This window comes from Callithrix jacchus, chromosome 11 (genome assembly GCF_049354715.1).
Source record: "Callithrix jacchus isolate 240 chromosome 11, calJac240_pri, whole genome shotgun sequence".
NCBI classification, from domain to species: domain Eukaryota; kingdom Metazoa; phylum Chordata; class Mammalia; order Primates; family Cebidae; genus Callithrix; species Callithrix jacchus.
In genome coordinates, this window is record NC_133512.1 from 3466873 (window position 1) to 3486940 (window position 20068).

General features: G+C 43.4%; 1 protein-coding gene across 1 annotated transcript in view; it reads left to right on the forward strand.

The window, feature by feature from the left end:
- The first annotated feature begins 3690 nt into the window (after positions 1-3690).
- Positions 3691-20068, forward strand: part of NPSR1 (neuropeptide S receptor 1) — a 179278-nt gene continuing 162900 nt past the window's right edge. Inside the window, exon 1 of the mRNA XM_002751323.6 lies at positions 3691-3884. Coding sequence (XP_002751369.3) covers positions 3738-3884 — 147 coding nt within the window. The 5' untranslated portion in view covers positions 3691-3737. The remainder of the gene's footprint in view (positions 3885-20068) is intronic.

The following is a 20068-nucleotide window of genomic DNA, read 5'->3' on the forward strand; positions in this document are numbered from 1 at the left end:
TGTGTGTGTGTGTGTGTGTGTGTGTGTGTGTGTAGGGAGGGGAGAGAGAAACAGAGAAATGTCTTATAAGGAATACAATATGAAATAATCATTCACACAATTAAAAGAGACTAAGAAGTCCCAAGACCTACAAGCAGCAAGCTGAAGACCTAGGAGAGCTGATGTGTAGTTCCAGTCTGAGTATAAAGGCCTGAGAACCAAGAGAGCTGATGGTGTATTTGCAGTCTGAAAGCCAGCTTGCTGGAGACTCAAGAACTGATGTTTTAGTTCAAGAGCAAAAACCAGAAAAAAACACAATGTCCCAGCTCAAAGTAGTCAGACAGGAGGATCTCACCCTTTTCCACAGAAGAATTCCCCTATCTATTCTATTCAGGCCTTTAATTGAGTGGATGAGATTCATTCACCTTAAGGAGGGCCATCTTCTTTACTCAGTCTGCCAATTCAAATGTAATCTCACCCAGAGCCACCCTCACAGACACACCCAGAATAATGTTTAACTGTTTGGGTATTCCACGGCCTTGTCAAGCTGAAACATAATGTTAATCATTATACCATGGTAGTTTGTCACCTTGTCCACAGCTATTTCTTTTAACTACTGTATAACATTCCACTGTATTGTATACAAGCATGGTTATACTTTACAAAAATTAAAACATTTATTATTTTGCTTAGCATTATGTTTGTAAGTTCCATTTGTGTTATTTTTGGCTGTAGATCATTTTCATATTACTATATGGTGTGACTGCATGAAAATTTATTCATCCGGTTGATGGACATTTGGGTGGTTTCCAGTTTGGGATGATTCATTGATTTTGACATTATGAATATTCAGGTTGCTCCTGATATGTTTCTATAATAAGTTGGAAAGGCATCTCTGCATGTCTGCTTGTACAGATGCATAAATGTTTCTCTTGGGTAGCCACAGGTTGAACAGTGATCCCCCCGGATCAGGAGTGGAAAGAAAAGGGCACAACCAGAAAGCTCTCCCTCCCCACCTGTTCTCCGTCCATGGAAGCTGCCACAGAAAGCTCTCCCTCCCCACCTGTTCTCCGTCCATGGAAGCTGCCACAGAAAGCTCTCCCTCCCCACCTGTTCTCCGTCCATGGAAACTGCCACAGAAAGCTCTCCCTCCCCACCTGTTCTCCGTCCATGGAAGCTGCCACAGAAAGCTCTCCCTCCCCACCTGTTCTCCGTCCATGGAAGCTGCCACAGAAAGCTCTCCCTCCCCACCTGTTCTCCGTCCATGGAAGCTGCCACAGAAAGCTCTCCCTCCCCACCTGTTCTCCGTCCATGGAAGCTGCCACAGAAAGCTCTCCCTCCCCACCTGTTCTCCGTCCATGGAAGCTGCCACAGAAAGCTCTCCCTCCCCACCTGTTCTCCGTCCATGGAAACTGCCACAGAAAGCTCTCCCTCCCCACCTGTTCTCCGTCCATGGAAGCTGCCGCAGAAAGCTCTCCCTCCCCACCTGTTCTCCGTCCATGGAAGCTGCCGCAGAAAGCTCTCCCTCCCCACCTGTTCTCCGTCCATGGAAGCTGCCGCAGAAAGCTCTCCCTCCCCACCTGTTCTCCGTCCATGGAAGCTGCCGCAGAAAGCTCTCCCTCCCCACCTGTTCTCCGTCCATGGAAGCTGCCGCAGAAAGCTCTCCCTCCCCACCTGTTCTCCGTCCATGGAAGCTGCCACAGAAAGCTCTCCCTCCCCACCTGTTCTCCATCCATGGAAGCTGCCACAGAAAGCTCTCCCTCCCCACCTGTTCTCTGTCCATGGAAGCTGCCGCTTTCCCTCACTCTGCTCCTACACACTGTGACCTAACCATCTTCCACCTTCTTTCAAAAGTTCCTCACATATTTTGTCTTATAAACATTTGCTTGAAGTAAAACATACCTACAGAAAAGTGCACGTGTTTTAAGTTTGCAGTGCAAAGAATTTCTGTGAATTCAGCACATGTAAGTAACCCGAATAGAGATGAAAAGTCATTAGGACCGAGAAATGGAACAGTGCATTTACAGGATATGTAATTCCAGCTTTACTAAATACTGCTGAATTGCTCTTCAAAAGTACCATGTCAACTAACTCTCACCAGAAGATGCACAGCCATTTCCTTCCATCTTTACCACTTGGGAGTAGCCACACACCAGCTTTTCACTGTTTTATTTCCCTTACTTGTTAATCTGGGTGAACATACTTTCATGCTTATTTGTTAGCTGGAATATGCTGCACTTGTTTTGCTATTGAGTTGCTGTCCTGTTTTAACCCTTTCTTTAAGAACCCACAGCTTATCCAGCTTTCGGCACAACTCCCTTCTGTTTGCTGCCCTTCATTATAAACTGAATGCCTTCTCATTGCTAGAGCACTGTGCCCTCCTTGGGGCTGGATGGTTCATAATGAAGTTTTCCCGGGAGATCTCATAGGACTAGGTTCTTTAATGGTGGCCTCTAAACCTGCTACCTCTTATTCCAGGTGTCAGAAACCAGTGACTGGACCTGTTTGGCTCACAGCGTGCTTTCAGCGTAAGGAATCAGGTGTTACGCTTGGTGGTCTTATAAGCAGCTTAGTTCCTATTGTTCTAGACCTGGCCTGCTACCCCCATTCATGTTACCTTCGTGCCCCACAGGCATTTGAGATTTGATGCAAACTAATCTGCTACAGTGAAAGCATCACTGTCTGGGAAATTCTGGGGACGGGTTATCAGCTCATTTACACCACAGCTGTGGGATCTTGGGCAAGTCATTTCACCCATTGGAGCCACTCTCTGCTAGCATAAGGGAGAACATAAAGACACGTTCCTTGCCCATCTCATGGGGTTGTTTGGAAATTGAATGAAAGAACACGTAAATGTGCTTTGTAGGTTGTGTGTGTGTGTGTGTGTGTGTGTGTGTGTGTGTGTGTGTGAGAGAGAGAGAGAGAGAGAGAGAGAGAGAGAGAGGAGAGAAACAGGAGCAGCTCTTAATATTCTTGCCTAGCCTTGTCTGTGGTGCCCAGGATGCTACACTACCTCCCTTCTACCCTCACCCCGAGTATTGGTCCGAGGTAGAAATGGGTGAATATACTGAAGGCAATAAGAGTCTTCACTAGGCTCCTCCCAGTCATAGCACGAGGTGTGGTGGCTTATTGACAAACACAGACCTCATGCTTTTCTGAGAACTGCCCCGTGAACACCTAGATCGAATTATGGGTGTGAAATACAAACGTAGTATTTGCCTATATTTATGGAAATAAACGTACCTGACGGAGTAGATCACAAGGTGATCTTTAAGTCAGAAAGCAACCTCAGCTGAAATAAATGCATAACTGATTTGATTTCAGAAGTGGAAACATAACCGGAGTTCTTGCACCTACTGATTAGTCCAAATTTCTGTATTGTTGAAGCTACAGCAGAAGTGGGGGTCTGCTGTGGAAGTCAGGAAAAGCACAACAGAGCAGGGGTCCCATCCAGGGAGCCACGTCGATGGCTGTGGGGGGCTCCACTTTGCTCTTGGGGGTGGGGCCCCGTCTGTGGGTGGGACCGTGGGATGATGAGGGTGGTGCTGTGCTGGCTACCCGGTGGTCATTGCCAAAGAGTGAGCAGCACATGAATCCTCCCGGTCATCAGGCAGAGCTCTTCAGTGAGGTGGGTTCAGGGAGGGCTCTGTGCCTCTGCTCAGCAGAGCTGCAGCTGCTGCCCAGATCTCAGGAGGCGAGCTGGACACTCTCACTCAGCTGCAGGATCAGGGACAGCAAGGTTCAACCCTGCCTGAGCCATGCCAGCCAACTTCACAGAGAGCAGCCTCGATTCCAATGGGACCAGGCAGACGCCGGATTCCTCCCCAGTGGCTTGCACTGAAACAGTGACTTTTACTGAAGTGGTGGAAGGAAAGGAATGGGGCTCCTTCTACTATTCCTTTAAGGTGAGTTTCCTGCCTTTGACTCTGAACACTGACTTACAATAATGAGGCTGGTGGAGCTTAAGAGTGTCAATTAAAGTATCCTAGCCAGTATTGTGAATGAGTATTGTTTATTTTCTTTACTAAAAAGGATTTTGAAAAGTCTGAAGTGCTAAAGCAACAAGCTTTATTGTATAGAGACCTAGACTCTAGCTTCTTACGAATACAGGCGGTGTTTTTCTGATGCCGCTGGAAATGTGTGAATCGTGAGTAAAATTTTTGAGTGGATGAGATTTACTTTCCCCGTTTCCTCAGGTGAAAGCACTTTTAGTTAATGCTGTAGCTGTACTTGAAATGTCTGCTTCTAGTAGGGGTTAGAGCTGTGAGTTTTTGCTAGGAACACCAAAGGTGTGGAAAGCTCCCCAGTCACCAGGACGGTGACTGAAGTGATGAGAAACAGCATTGAGAAGGCAGGAGGGACGATGCTTTCTCTGCTGATCCTTTTCATTAAACATCAGTGAGAAGCAGATTTCTCTGAGGGTAGCTGATGATGCCACTGTTTGCAACAAGTTACCTCCTAGAAGACTGAGAGTTTGGTGAGTTTCACCTTCAAAGTATCCAAGGGCCACACTGAGGAAGGATCCTCATGAAGCTAATATTGTATTGTTTCCTGTTCTGCAATAAGATCTTGTGGACGGAAATGCACCACGCATCTGGGAAAACAACAGTTTCCTGCTTCCTGCATCAGAATGCTGGGTTTTCAGGTTATTTCACTCCCTGCCTAATGATATGTTTAGTCGTTGCAATAATTCACAGGTCTCAAACTGGTCCCTTCCACCAAAGAAAAAAATAGTTCCAGAAGATTCTAGCTGTTGCTTTGTTGGGTTTTGCTGCTGTTGTGGTTGTTAATACTCTGTGTGTTCTTGAAATGACTTGGTTTTTACACAATGAGGAAGCATTACTGTAACATCCAACTCCCTACTGGAAGCATGTGAATATTTGTGAATACTCAGAATAAAACTTTCAGCAGGGAGCTCTCCCGGGAGTCAGATTTACACTTCGAGGGCCCTAAAGACCCTGTAGCAAAGCAGAGCCTGAGCAAACCACTCCTCCAATGGCTGCAGTGAAACCCTGTCCCTCGGAATCACCTCCTAATGCATACACACAGCCCAGCTGCACAGCTCCACGATATACCATGGAAAGTGAAATTAGAGTTTGTTACCACTTAATGATGACTGAATAATCCGCTTTATAAAATCAGCCTGCAGACCAGAGAGTCTGTCTTGTCAGGCTTTGTGCACCCAGGGAGTACAGGACACCACTCAGTTTTGCTGCCTGTGTGGCCTCTTTGATATTCTTGGAACGTGACAGTAAGCAGAATGGAGAGAGGCCCTCCATGGCAAAGGGGATAAAAATCAGCAATAAGGTGGTTATTCTAAGACTCAGGCAAGAATCTATCTCAGTTTAAATCTGCCATTTTTTGAATCTGGCACCTGCAGGGGTGTTTGGAACGTGTGGACAAATCCTGCCTTGCTCTCTCCAAGTGTTTGTCCTCTGTCCTAGCAACGTCACCACCAGACACTAACGAGAATCACAGCGTCTTTATCTGATTCCTACTGATACAAAAGCTGGACCACTGGACCAAGAGAAACGCAGAGAGGAATTGTGTCTGGTCAGAACGCTCAGATTCATTATTTGAGAGACACACGTATTGACTAAAACACTGATTTTTAGTTACACCGTGATGAGTGCTGGTGTTTGCGAGAACGTGGCTTACATTTCTCAGTAACTTTTTCTATGACCCCTTGAGCACAAGCAGTTTGGATGCATTGTTCATACAGAAATAGTTCTGATGCAAGCCCTTGTTCCCTGCAATTCATTTCATCCCACATAGTTCTGGAGAAGAAATTCAAAACCACACCCCTTCTGCTGTCTCCCAAATGTATCCCTTTAATCCTCATTGCCTTTATGAAAAGCGCTAAAAAAATAGCATAAAAACAAAAATAGCAACAACAGTAAAAGTCACCGAAATAACCGTAACAGCAACAGCCATACATCTCATTTGCTTTGGGCATTCTTGGTGCCAAGAGTCTTAGCAAGACTCCCTTAGCAAGTGACTTTCTGTGAAGTATCTCATTTGATTCTCGCAATCCATGGTGTATCTTTCCACCCAGACCTGCCTTCCAACTTCATCTATTTATCTCAATTTTATTCACACTTTAAAGCTCAGCTTGGGTTGCTTCTTCCATGAGGCCCTCCTTGACTCACCACCCCGTGAGCTTCATTACTGTCACAGACATACCTCTCTTCTTGCCACTGAATGCAACTCTGTCTTAAACTACTGTTTCCATATGTGTTGGGTGGATGTGTTACAGTCCTCAAGCTCCTTGAGTAAAAGGAATGCCTTATATTTGTTTCACATTTTCTCCCAGGACCTACCACTACGCTAGTCATACTCAACAAACATTGACTTAAAGTGTGGTGTGTTTTTTCTGTCAACTACCAACATCTTGTCAAATAAGCAAAATAAAGCTTGTGTTCACTGTGACAGAGGTGGGTGGGACTCTCATTAACCCCGATTCCACCCCGCAGCCCCTACCCTGCCCGGTCCCTATCCTCACCCGGGTCCCTGTCTGCAAGCCTGTTCGGTTTGTCCCTAATCCATTTCAAAGACAATGAGACCAGGTCAGTTCTAGATTCCAGTGGGTGGGGTATGAAATTAGCCGAGGCACCATGAGCCGGTCCCAGTAGTTGGTCTAGCCTTGGGGAATCCATCTCCACCACACAGCAGCCTTACCTGGTCCCAGCTGTCTTGCTCAGTCCACATACTGGGCTTCTGACCTAGTTTCCCATCTCACATTCTAGTTCTTACCCTCTGAACCCCAAAGCTCTTTCAGAAGGAGACAAAACATCCCTGTCTAGATCTTTCTGGCACTTCCTTCACAGGCTTGGAGCCTGTTCCTTACCCCCACCTCCCAGAAGAATTCTAGCTTCTGCTCCCATCACTCTAACCCACTCTGCCTTCCTAAGTGTGTTAGGCTCTTGGAAATGAGCAGGGAGGTCTGGAGTGGGCTCACCCATCCCATCCTCTACATGGGCCTTGCGTGACTAGCCCTATGTGGTCTTGGGTTCAAGGTTCTCAGCTCAGCCCCTGGCTCCCTTCACAGTTTCCAATTTCTTGTACTTTCAAGATCACATCCAGCTCACCTTCTCAAGACCTAGGCCTTGGAATTAAGGGATTATATGGGCTTCAAGAACCTACCAGAAGTTTCCAGGGAAATGGGAACTAGCTTGAAAACTTCTGGTAGATTCTGGGAACTGAAAAATGGGTATTGGACAAATCCAACACCCTTTGTCAGAAAATGAATGAGGTATCTGAATATAAGGCTGTCCAAACGCAAGGCAAATACAAAACTCTTCACACCGAAAGCCCTTGATTTTGCCGGTGAATTCACCAGCAGTTTCCTGAATCTCTGATTCTTAATAATGAGAAACCTAATTAGAAGTAACTGGAGGCCGGGCGCAGTGGCTCAAGCCTGTAATCCCAGCACTTTGGGAGGCCGAGGCGGGTGGATCACGAGGTCAAGAGATCGAGACCATCCTGGTCAACATGGTGAAACCCCGTCTCTACTAAAAATACAAAAAATTAGCCGGGTATGGTGGCGCGTGCCTGTAATCTCAGCTACTCAGGAGGCTGAGGCAGGAGAATTGCCTGAACCCAGGAGGCAGAGGTTGCAGTGAGCCGAGATCGCGCCATTGCACTCCAGCCTGGGTAACAAGAGCGAAACTTCGTCTCAAACGAAAAAAAAAAAAAAGAAGTAACTGGGAGACCTGTCTGAATTACCTTAATTACAAAATAATGCGAATAAAACTTGGTTTTATTACTCACCGGTGAGGGGAGAAACGGAACCAAGGCTGTTAAATATCACCTAATAATAATCTTTTGTAGTGCCTCGATCTGTGGGTAGTTACCAGTGATATGTGATTAACTATTGTTTATATGTTAACGGTTTCTTCTAAGTGCTTCAGGGTGACTGAACACAGTTTGTGCCCTTTGTTTGTACTCCCTCCCTGCCACGCTGTCTTACTGTTAATTTTCTTAACACTCTCTTCCTCCATTAATGGAACAAAAGCAAATTTCAACTCAGTGCATGTCCCAATTATCTCACACTATGCTTTTGCAGAGCTCAAATTAAGACTGAAGCAGACTGTGCTTGTTTTCCCTACATTTCACTTGACAACTCATTTCTGAGAGCTTCTACCTACTAAGTACCGGCACTTTCACCTGTGACTGTCATCTCAACGCCTCCCACCTTTCCAGGGCTTGCTGTTCTCCCTTCCTGTCCTGGCCCTGGGATAGTGTTGGTGATGCCCTTCCTGGAATCCAGAATCCCTCATGTCCCAACTTCCTAATGCATCTCCTGCAATTTGTAACAAGGGGTCTTACATTTACATCATGCATTTTTAATTTTTTTTCTAATTAGTCTCGCTCAGTTTGCTTAATTTGGGTTTCTACAGTTGAATACTGTGGCTGTGTCTAAGGGAATTAACTACTGGTTTTGCTCAGTTAAATCATTATTAAAGATATTGTTCCTTCCTGCCTGTTCTGCTACCCAGACCTAGGGCTTCGCTTTCCAATCCCTGACTCTGGGTGAAGTCTACTGTGCAGTGTGTCCAATTTCACTCCCTGCAAATGAGAAAGGCTGAGGATGGCATGCAATTTCCAAACTGTAGACTCTAGTATTTGAAAAGGAAATATTCCTCAGCTAAATTTCTCTTTGTATTACTAATACATCTGATGGCAGAAAGCATGATCTTAGTATCTTAGTGAATTCAGAATGAACCCAGTCATTGTGGAGCTTTTCAGCTCAGGAAGAGTTTCCACAATTTCTGGCTTTGGGAAGGCATCTATCTCCAAGGGTAGTGCTTCTGTATTGCGTTTTGCCTCCCCTCACCTCCCCTCACCTCCCCTCACCTCCCCCCCTTCCCCCCCTTTGGGGGAGGGGATGTGGGGGGATAAAAGGTGAAGAGAGTTTAATCTAGTGAGGGATCTGAGCAAGTTGGCATCAGCTGAAACAAGACACATCTGTCCCTCAGATGTGGTCATCCTCGTTCTGGACTTTTATCTGGGTTCCCGGCCGACCTGTGTCAGGCCCACACTGCTTTCTGGGGTAGCGGCCCTTGGCCACATTCTCTCCTGGTACAGCATGCTTGAATCCCCTCTCTCAATCCTGAATAAATTTCTGCCTCCTTACTGGGAATAGAAAGTTTGCTCCCAACTTTGGGCTTTGAAAACACAATGGAGTGTCTCTGGCCCTCTCTCATGCCATATAGCCATCTCATGCCATGTAGTTGTACATCTACACTATACAACTCCTACCTCATGATACATGGCAAAATCTGGGAGACTTCCCTTCCCTGGTCTCTACAGAGTAAGTAGACCTTAGCACCCGTCCAGCCCTGTGCTCCCCAAATGTAGCAGTTCTCTCTTCCTTCCCTTTTTCCTGCTAACCCTGGGAGGGGGCAATCCAATACCCATTTGTCATTGTCGCAGCTGTCTCGCATCTCCCCTGGCATCCAACACCACTACTGCACCCTCCAACCCGTCCATCTCCCTCAGCCTCCCGTCTGTCATAGGGAAACTGATGACACAGTGTCCCTCCAAATTTATTATTCCAGGCTCTCTGTTCTGAATGCTCCAAAGTCACACCCTCTTGCAACAGAAAAAGCCATTTCTCCTCCAGATGTTTAAGATATCCTCGATGAGTTATTTCAAAAACCTAGTGCTGACTTGTTTCTCTGTCTGCATTGATGGAATAAAGAGTGCACTCAGAACAGTGGGGCTGCCTGGGCTGGTGGACAGTGTGTCGAAGAAGCATGTCCATTCATGCTTCACAGTGCCACTCTGCCATCCTTGAAATAATCTCCTGTTGATGGAGTAAGCTTGTTTCAAGCCATACACTCTAGTAGATATGAAATCTAACCCTGTTTCTCTTAAGTAAACTGAGCATCTCTCTGGACCTTTCAGAGCCTGGAGCAAACTCAGGCTTTGGGGCTTTCTCCATCATTTTCAGTGAGGCAGTGTGGCTTAGAGAGCAGGCTTTAGAGCGAGACTGCTGGGGTCAAATCCCAGTGCCACCACCCCCTAGTGGAGTCATTTACATCTGGCGGACTTTGGGTAATTTGCTTCCACCAGTGTCTGTTTCCTCGTCTAACAAACAAAGCTAATGATTGAATGGCCTTTAGAGTGATGTAAAAAGTTAAGTGACAGAATGTTTGTACAGCCTAAAAGAACAGCAAGGGGCCCACAGTATGTTCATTATTCACAGTTAGAGTCCCAGGAATTCGTCATTCCACTCTTTCTCACTACTGAGAGGTGAGGAGGCGGCATTATCTGTAATGAAGGTTTGGAAAATGCTGAGAGGCCACTGCGGGTGGGGGCACTTCCAGACAGCTTTAATATGCAGGTGGTCCTCAGATAATGGCAGCAAATCGAGCTGTTTCTTAAAAAAAAAAAAAAAAAAAAAAAAAAAAAAAAAAAAACAAACGAGACCATGAAAATGTAGAAAAGACATAGAGGGAAAAATTTCTATTTCTTACTTTATCATCCTGATATTATGTCTAGCTATTATCTAGGCAAACTTAACGGCCCACAACATGAAAGGCTATTTGCAGAAAGAGCAAAGTATGCCCTATCTGGAGAAAGAAAGAAGTGGCTGCTTCTCTGGTAAAAAGATTTCCAGGCCACAGATGGCAAAATCACCCAGGGTCATGAGGAAGTCGTGAGAAATAATCAAGGTTCTTGTTTGCCCACTTAGGAAATACTGATGGGTGCCTGGAAATGACAGGTCTATTACTCTCGTCAGCACTTCACAGTTTGCAATACGATTTCACATGATCACATTTCAACCTCCCATCAGCTCTAGGGAGATTTAAAACAGCATTCTTTTTCTTTAACCAGATATGAAACTAAAGTCTGAGAGAAGTTAAAGGTGTAAACTTCCTAAAAGTTAAGACAAAATAAAAATAAAATAAGCAAGAAAAGAAAGAGGATTCTGAGCTGATTTTGGTCAGGACACATTAAGGTCTGCAACAGTAAAAACCAAACCCTGAATCTCAGCAGTTTAACACAGCAGAGGTGTATTGTTCCCTCACATCACAGTAGGAAACAGGTCAACTTGCAGCTATATCTTCTAGAACAAGTGGCTTCCAGGGGAGATGGCAAACTTTCTCTTGTTGGCTGTGGCTTGAAAGGACACATGACTCTGACTGAGTTCTGTTGGCAAGAATGAGTTACCTTGAGGGCAAGAGAAACACCCCCAGGTTGGGGGAACATAATGCATGGCTTTAAAGATTTGATCCTTGCCTTCTGGCAGATAAAACCCAAATCCTTGGACCTGGCCTATTGGCCTTTCACATTCTGACCCAGTCATCTTCTCTTCTCTCTTCATATCCTGGACTATGTTGATTTGAATGTCTTACCATAGTCTGAGGGTACAAGGTCCTGTTTACCTTTGCTGGAAATGCCTTTCTCACATCTTCTTCTTCCGATATCCCTCTAAGCTCAATTGCCTCCTCTTCCGGGAAGCCTTCAGAATCATTTAGTAGTCCAGCATCCTCACTACGCTTGTGCTCCTAAAGCACCTAGAATCTCACGGTTCCTCTCTTGACATGCATGTTCACTTACACACGCCCCCACACATACACAGCCATGAGCACCTACACATGGACACATACAAATACAGTGACACACATGCGTGTGCGCGCACACACGCACACACAGACAAATTAGATGTCAGGTATTTAGGGACACCATTAAATCCACTCTCCCCAGTACAGTGACTGACACGTGGCAGATAAAAGGTCAATAAATATGTTGTTGAATGAAAGAGTATATCAAGAAATAATCTGTAAAACAAGTTTACTGCTAACACATCAATAAGTTCATATGAATGAATTTGGATAGATGGAGTCTTAACCCTTATTCACCACCCGTCTGGCTTGAACTGATAGGTGCCATAGTTTAGGGGATTCCTGACATCACAGTAAGCCGTGTTATGTATTACTTAGTACTGATGAGAATAGTGATGATGTTGTTGGACTTTGGGAAGCACCAGTGGGACTGGTGAGTGGAGGCACCATGTGAGTCTGGAGAAGGGAAAGGGAAAAGGAACAGGCTTCTGTAACCGAGGATGCCGTTTGCTGGAAACAATACTCGGTTTCCACCTCCATCTCGCCTTCCCAGCTAAGCATTCGCTGTCCTAGTCTCCCTTGTAGTTAAAGGCAGCACAGTTTGGGATGCTTAATTGGAAGTCTGAGATTTCTAACAGAGGTTTTTCCTTTTCTGATGAAAGTGGAAAGAGATAGCTGGCATTCTGATTTCCCCCCACTTGAATTCAGACACAATGCATGGAGCTACAGCAGCCGTTTTGTGACCACAGCAAAAAGCCAAGGAAATCTTAGTGTACTGAGTTCAGCAGCGACATATCTTCAGATTTCCTAATATATGAGAGAAATTAAATCTTTGTTTAAGCTATTGCTAAGCTGAATACTTTCCTAATTGATATAAATACTAAGGGTAATATGACGTTGACAGTATTGAAGCCAAGGCCCTAAAAAGGCTCCCACAGAGAGTCAGACAGACATTGCAGATATTACACATCTGGAGGGTACAGAGGCTGGCTCTGCCCATGGTTTTTGTACCGTTATTATCTAGATTACAAAGAGATTGAACCGATTCTCCTAAATGCTGTGTAGACTGAATTGTAGGGTTTTGAGTACCAAGAACATGAAAGTTTCTCCCCCTTCTCAAAGAAAAGGGCCTTATATTTTTCAAATGATTCTCTACATTCCAGATAATAACCATTCCATTCACTTATATAATTTTATGAAAAAGTACTAAAAGCATTCTAAAACATCAGCTCAAAACACTCCCTAAAGCGTTTGCTCATTTATTCATGATGGCTCAACAAGAAGATGTTTTTATTCTCCTCCAAAAAGCAGAAGGAATCACATCCTTTTCTGACACCTTAAAACATCCAGGCCAAATGTGAGCTGGAGCCGTGGCTCTGGACTTGGCAGCTGTTGTTATGCTGTATGACCCTGAGCCTGTCGCGGGGCTGCTCCAGCCCCAGGCATTTCTGCTCTGGGTGCAGAACAATGACCACCATCCCTGCCTGGATGGTGAAGTAGGAATGGAGCCAGTTCTCCTGTGGGAGGAACAGTTTTGAGAGACAGGAGAAGGGAAGTAGTCAGGGAGTTCTGCTTACTAATCTGTGACAATCCTGTCCAGGCCCAGAGAAGGTGGGAGGTAGGGGAGGACTGATGCTCTTCACCCTCAAAGGCCAGCCTTCCGGACTCTCCATTGATCCAGCCTCTCCACCCTCCTGGCCTCTGCACCGTCCCAGTCGCTCCATTTACTGAGATTCTCCACCTTTCCAGACTCTCTACCCTCAAAGACCCTCCACCCACCCAGACTAAGTCACCCTTTGCTAAAGATAAATAAGAAAGAAACTTCCTAGGACTCTTGACTCCTTCTAAAGACAGGAGTACGTGGTGGTAAAGGAATAAGATGCAATCGTAACTTTGACAAGACTCACAAGAACCCTGTGAAGCCTCCCTGCCCTCTCACAAGTCTCTCCTTTCCAAGCCTTATCTGCTTGCCCTCATCCTTACCAGACATTCAGCTTGCACTTTGCTCAGTTTTTAAAAAACATTTCTTTCTCACCTTTTCCACAATCCCTCTTTTATCTCATTAAAACTTGTTTCTTCAATAAAGCGATTCCAAATATTAGCAAAAATAAAAAACCCATTCTGAGTAAAGGAGTTCTGAGTTCCATCCCTCAAGCGTCTCTTCTAATAACCCCCACAACCTGCCATGGCTGTTTGCATTTTAAAAGAGGCCTTTGCTTAATGTAAAATAAACTCCTACTCTCCATCCCCTGGTGGAGTCAGGGGCAGAGACTAGGGCAGAGTCTAGAGGATTCTTGGAGTTGCCTGAAGAGCCCACAACTCTAGTGCTGGGCTAGAGCCATGACTCCCCTAGGCCTGTGAATCAGACCCAAGATATCCCACAGCACTCAGAATTCTACTCACATACAGATATTGTGTTGGCACAAGGAGCATTATTCACAAGTTACAATTTAATAAAAAATGAAAGGGAATATTGTGAGTGCTCAAATAATAGGTGAAAGAATGGTTTCTCTTTTTTCACCTATTATTGTAGACTCTAACCTTGGGCAACACAGAGCAATCCACGCAAACAGAAGACATCCTTTTGACTAAGAATAAATGTATTCCCTTTCCAATGCATTTAGTCCTTTTTGAGGATTTTTGGTCTAGGTTTAGATAAAAATGCAAAGAGTATTCAGGACCACAGAAAGTATTAGCCTAAAATAAAACTTAGAATGATGTAATGAATGCAACTCGGCCAGGCCACTCGTCTTTTCTGTTGATCTGGTATATTTGTTCATTAATCGGGTTAAGCTGGCTTATGCTAAGGAAGCAAAGAACTAGACATTCTTGGTGGGTTAAACCATAATGTTTCCATGTGAGTTTCCTGCTCATGTCCCATGTCCATCACAGGGTAACAGGGGGCCTCTGTGTATTGTAATCTCTCAGGGAACCAGGCTGATGGAAACTCCATGTCAACACAGGCTTCCCTAATACTGGAGTCAGGAGAGCAGGAGCTAGAGAGATACAGAGCAATGAACCTTGCCCTGGGTCTCATCAGCTTCTGCCCAGAAATGACACATACGGCGTCCACTCACTATTCATTGGCCAAAGTAACTTCCTGGTGAAGTCTGGTATCAGTGGAGCAAAGAAACATAATCCTCCCTCTGGGGACGGCAGGGAATATCGGTGCTCAGTGACGTCTGATGCACCTCCTAAAGCTGTGAGACAGGCATTATCCTCTTTGATTTAGAGAGAAGAAAAGTGAGACCCTGAGAAGATAAGACCACAAAATAGTTAATAATCCAAAAACGTGAACCCAGATATGGTTCTCAGGCGCATGCTCTTTCCAGCATATTAGAACTTCTCAAGGCTGCTCCAGAGAATGCTAATTATGAGAATTCTTCAGCAGCTGTCTGCAGAATGTGAAACAAAGAACTTGGGAAGCACCATATATTATACGCCATTATACACTTCGAGGATGCATTCACCTATTTAACTCTCTGAGAAGTCTTGCAGTAAAGAAACTTGTTTAATTCTTTAAAATGCATTTTCCAAATGTATTTGACCACACAGCATTATAATAGTACCCCAGACAATGGCCATGGCACACACTTCAGAATAGAGCCGTGATTCACCCAGGCCTCTGAATCAAACCCAAGATAGCCCACAGCACTCAGAATTCCATTCACATATAGATATTGAACCGAAGGGTTCACACGAGGAGCATTATTCACAAGTTATAATTTAATAAAAAATGAAAGGCAATATTGTGGTACTTTATGTGCTTTCCCAAAAAAAACCTAGCAGATAACTGAACAGAACTACCCCTTTGAGCAGATGAGGCCCAGAGAAGTAAAATTACCTCCCAAGGTTACAGAGCTGGTAGACGGTAGAGTCAGGACAGAAACTATAGTCTCTAAATATCCAAGTCAGAGCTTCTGCTCAGCTTTCGAGAGGCCCGTGAAAAAATGAGAGTGCTTTATACACTGGAAAGCGCAATTTGAATTTAAGATAGCATTAATTCTCTAGGATAAGCATTACTGAAATATGTAGAATACACGGAAATACATGTGGTGCTTCAAGACAGGAAGATTAAATTTTGTGAAGATGACAGTTGTCCCCAAATTAGCATATAATGTTTGAAACAATTGTAATCACAACTTCAATGTGATTGTTTAAAATTGATTAAATAATTTGAAAGTTTTATTTAAAAAATATTCAGAAATTTGAACACAAACAACTATGAGGAAGAAATATGTCTCCCTATTAGTTATTGATAAATGTAAATCCACAGTAAGCAAAACATACAGAAATAGCAAAATAATTGACAGATAAATCAGTAATAAATAGTTTGCCCTGAAAATAAAGTCCTGGTCCATATATAAGCTTAATGTTACAAAGAAACTACCAAAATTAGTAAAAAAAGGAAGGAATATTTTGGCAAGAAAAGTAGAGGGTAGGTGGGTAATGGTTCTTATATAAAATTATAAAATAATCAGATGGATTGTGGAACTACAATTTTACAAAATAACTATAAGAATTACATAATGAAGACACTAATTTTAGGATGAGCAAGTGTTATTCAAGCCTAAAAACAAAAATTTAAAGGGAAACAAAATTATTTGCAATAAAAATATATAATATCATAGCTAGTAATACATAAAAAATATTACATGATTATAATCCTTAATATATAAACAGCTCCCAAGGGAAAATAAATGATATTTCTAATGGAAAATATAAACAATTTTAGATTAAATACAGAGTTAAAATATATAAAAAATACTGTTTATCAGTTATCTGAACAATACAAATTCAAAAATCCATCATAACATGAAACATATCAAATAAAGATGAAAGGAAAATAATATATAAAGCACATAACAGTTCTGTAAAACGTAGGAGAGTAAACCAGAACAATATAACCCAATTTTTCTGGAGAGCACTTTGGCAATATCCAGCAAACTTAAACAATATATTCAGACTTTGCCTAGTAATTCTCCTTGTAGGATTATACCATAAGTATACTAAAGAAACATTCAAAGGCAGAAACAAAGACTGCATTAAGCTGTTTTATTAAAAAGTAAGTTTCTGACAATGGAATCATAAAATTATGATATAACCACAGAATGGAATAGTAAGGATTATGCAGCTATAACAGCCATTTCTCTTTGTGTAATGTTAAAGGTTTTTAAAAGCGTAATAAATACATTTCAAGTTTTGTCTATATTTATAAAATATAGAAGAAACAAATACCAAGATGGAAAAGTAAGAAATTCTCTCTGAAAGTTACTTTGCAGATTATTATTATTATTATTATTATTATTATTATTTTGAGACGGAGTTTCGCTCTTGTTACCCAGGCTGGAGTGCAATGGCGCGATCTCGGCTCACTGCAACCTCCGCCTCCTGGGTTCAGGCAATTCTCCTGCCTCAGCCTCCTGAGTAGCTGGGATTACAGGCACGTGCCACCATGCCCAGCTGATTTTTTGTATTTTTAGTAGAGACGGGATTTCACCATGTTATTTTGTCTTTGTGTAAAACTTTATTTTCTAGAGTGAGCACATACTACATTTATTATTCTAAACAACAAAATAACCATGTAGGATACATCATACAACTTCTCAAATAAATGTTCTGCATTGTGTTTCCATGAGAGCAAATAGGAAGAGCCCATTTACTCTGCAGAAGCCTAGAAATGAACCCAAGCTAGGGAGGCTTGTACGATCCCGAGAGCACATTAAGGGGCCTAGACATGCAGGCAAGGGAACAAGACAGCAAATGAAAACCAGAGCAGAGGACTGGCTGTTTGAACTGAATGCACACCAACTTGTTAGCCTTTTACATTTTGCTAGCCAACCACCCAACTTAGCTGCACCAAAAACGAAGCTTGCAAGAGTAGCAATTCCAGACTCTGTAGCAGTAATCCTCTTGCTAAGCGTCTCCCATGCCCCCTCGCCTACCTGTTTTCGTCTCCCAGGATGCTCAGCTCCCTCTGGTCCTTACATCTGCTTCTGCTCATCCATGTGTTCGCTCCACCTGGTTTCTTTTAGCTATTTGATTTTTGAGCCTTCCAGATGGATTGTAAATACCGGGTTCAAGCCAAGGTGGATCTTCAGGGGAAAGTTTCTCAGACACTTTCACTTTTTATTAGCACCTCCAGGACAGAAAGCAAATTCCTGTCGGTTTATTATTTAAATTATGTAGATTATCAGGAATAATACATTCTTGATATTTTTATTATATAGTAATTACTTTGGTTTCTACAATGCTGTAAAGATTTGGACTTAATTTACTCAAATGTTAGTTATCTGTATTTCAAGAATCTAGAGCTTAAATAGCAATTTAAATGTTAATCTCAGTTCTTGTTACATAGCCGACGTTTCATTTGTTTATTCAGCAAATATTAATTACTGTGTAGATTTGAAGCCCAGTAGGATTCCAAATGATTTTTAACATCTGCAGTTTGCTATATTATGGGAATTCAAATGGAATTCCAGAGTTTAATTCTTTCAAAGCTTTCAATGCATGCTGTTAGTGGTTAATTTGGAAGTCCCCTTGTGTGATCCAAGAACAGATCTCAAGAAGAGATTCACATTAAAATGAATGCAGAACATTGGCATTTCTGTTGTTGGTGAAATTCAAGGATTCATCAGTAACCAGAACACTGAATTTGAAGGTAACACAAATGCAGTCCCACACGCCAAGCCCTGACTGAAATGAGAACACTTAGGATGTGGGAGATTGACACTGTTAGTAAAACGTGATCTATGACCCATGTACCAATGATCAAAACTCCAAACCAGTAAGTATGCCTTTCAGGTCGGAGTAGAAATGACTAATGCAATTATTCAACGCGTCCTGGAGACTAAACTGAAATCAGTGTTAGGCAGTAATCCTGAGTCTACTGAATCGGTTCCCTGTTCAGTCCCAGTCTGAAGGTGCGAGTGTTCCCTTCCATCACTTCTAATGATGGCATTGAGAGGTAAGGCAAAGGCAATCAGGCAAGACAACTGAAGAAGATCACAGATAGACAGGAATGTCTCCTCTTGACAGCACATTTTTCTAAGTCAGGACAGTGACACAGGCCTGTTCCTTGTCCCATTGTTAAAATAATTGGCTTTTAGACTGAGCTCCAGCTTCTCATTGCAAACCTTTTCCTGCTGTTACTGCCTCAAAGGTGCCTGGATGGCCACTATCTGTCCTCACTAACCTGCAGTTCTCCCCCTGCCTTCATTTACGCTGTTGGCAGGCACCCTGCTTCTTAGTTCGCCCACTTCTACTCCTTGTTTCAGACCCAGCTCACATAACAGTCTCCCTGGGATATACCCACTGACCAACCGTGACAGCCTCTCACAAAGTTCTAGTGCCCGTTCCTTATTTGGGTTTCTGCAACACCTTTATCACAGAAGTTCACAATGAAAATTTTGGTGGACATTCCTGCCTCCACCATCAGACTAGAAGTTCTCCTTGTCTTAGCCTCTCTTATATCCCCAAAGTATATTGAACTTTGATACTAGATTCTCAAAAATGTTTAAGGAATTTGATTGTACAGATTACAAACCAGTATAATCATGTCTCCAGCTCCATTATTTTCAGGACAGCTTCCCACTTCTGGCCTGAGTATCATTAGTACAGCAACATGTAAGCAAGGCTCTCTCCTCAGGGTAAATGCCTTTCCCTCCGGTATCCTACGTGGGAGTTCACAGAATGACTCTCAGTTCACGAATACTGGGACAATCGTGATCCACAGTCCAACAGGTCTAGGCTTGAACTGCACGTCCCATCTCATCCACATACTCTATTCTTCATGCAGGGGGCCTCTGTCAGCTTGTCTTGCCAGTCTCCAGACAGGTTTAGAGGCATTGCAAAGGGTGCAATCTCCATCCCTGTCCTAGACTCTTGTTAAAGTGATATGAAAAGCCTTATGAACATATTAAAACTTGAGCTAACAACCAAATTTATATGTAGCATTATACGGCTTTCTTACTTTTTTGTGATTGATTTAAAAATCTTGTCATACATGTTTTCATAATTGAGTGTTATAAACGATGACACTCCTCGGTAATCTGGGATGGAATCTCCATAGTTCATAGTAAAACATTAGAAAATGTGAATGCCAACAGGAGGTCATGATGACAAATGCTGTATTTCCTGAGATAATTCCCATTTCAAATGACCTTTCTGTGATTCTTGTAAGCAGCCTTGCACTTGTCATCAACCACGTTTCCATCCGACAGATATGGATTAAGCACTTCCTGTGGGCCAGACAGATGCCGGAGCTGTGACCCAGGCTTAGTGCCCGCCAGCATGGGCATCCTTCTGGCTCTGGAAGCAGGTCTCATGGAGCCACAGCCCACATAGCCGCCCTGTGGCAGCACCGCCATCATCAGAGGAACCCTGCAATCATCTCTCGAAATCCCAGTTTGCAATTCTCCAAGGCTCCAGAGGACTGATGTCATTGTGTAGCTTGCTTAACTTGAGGTGAAAAGCCAATCAGTCATGTGCCACCAACCATGTAATTTAGCTGAGAA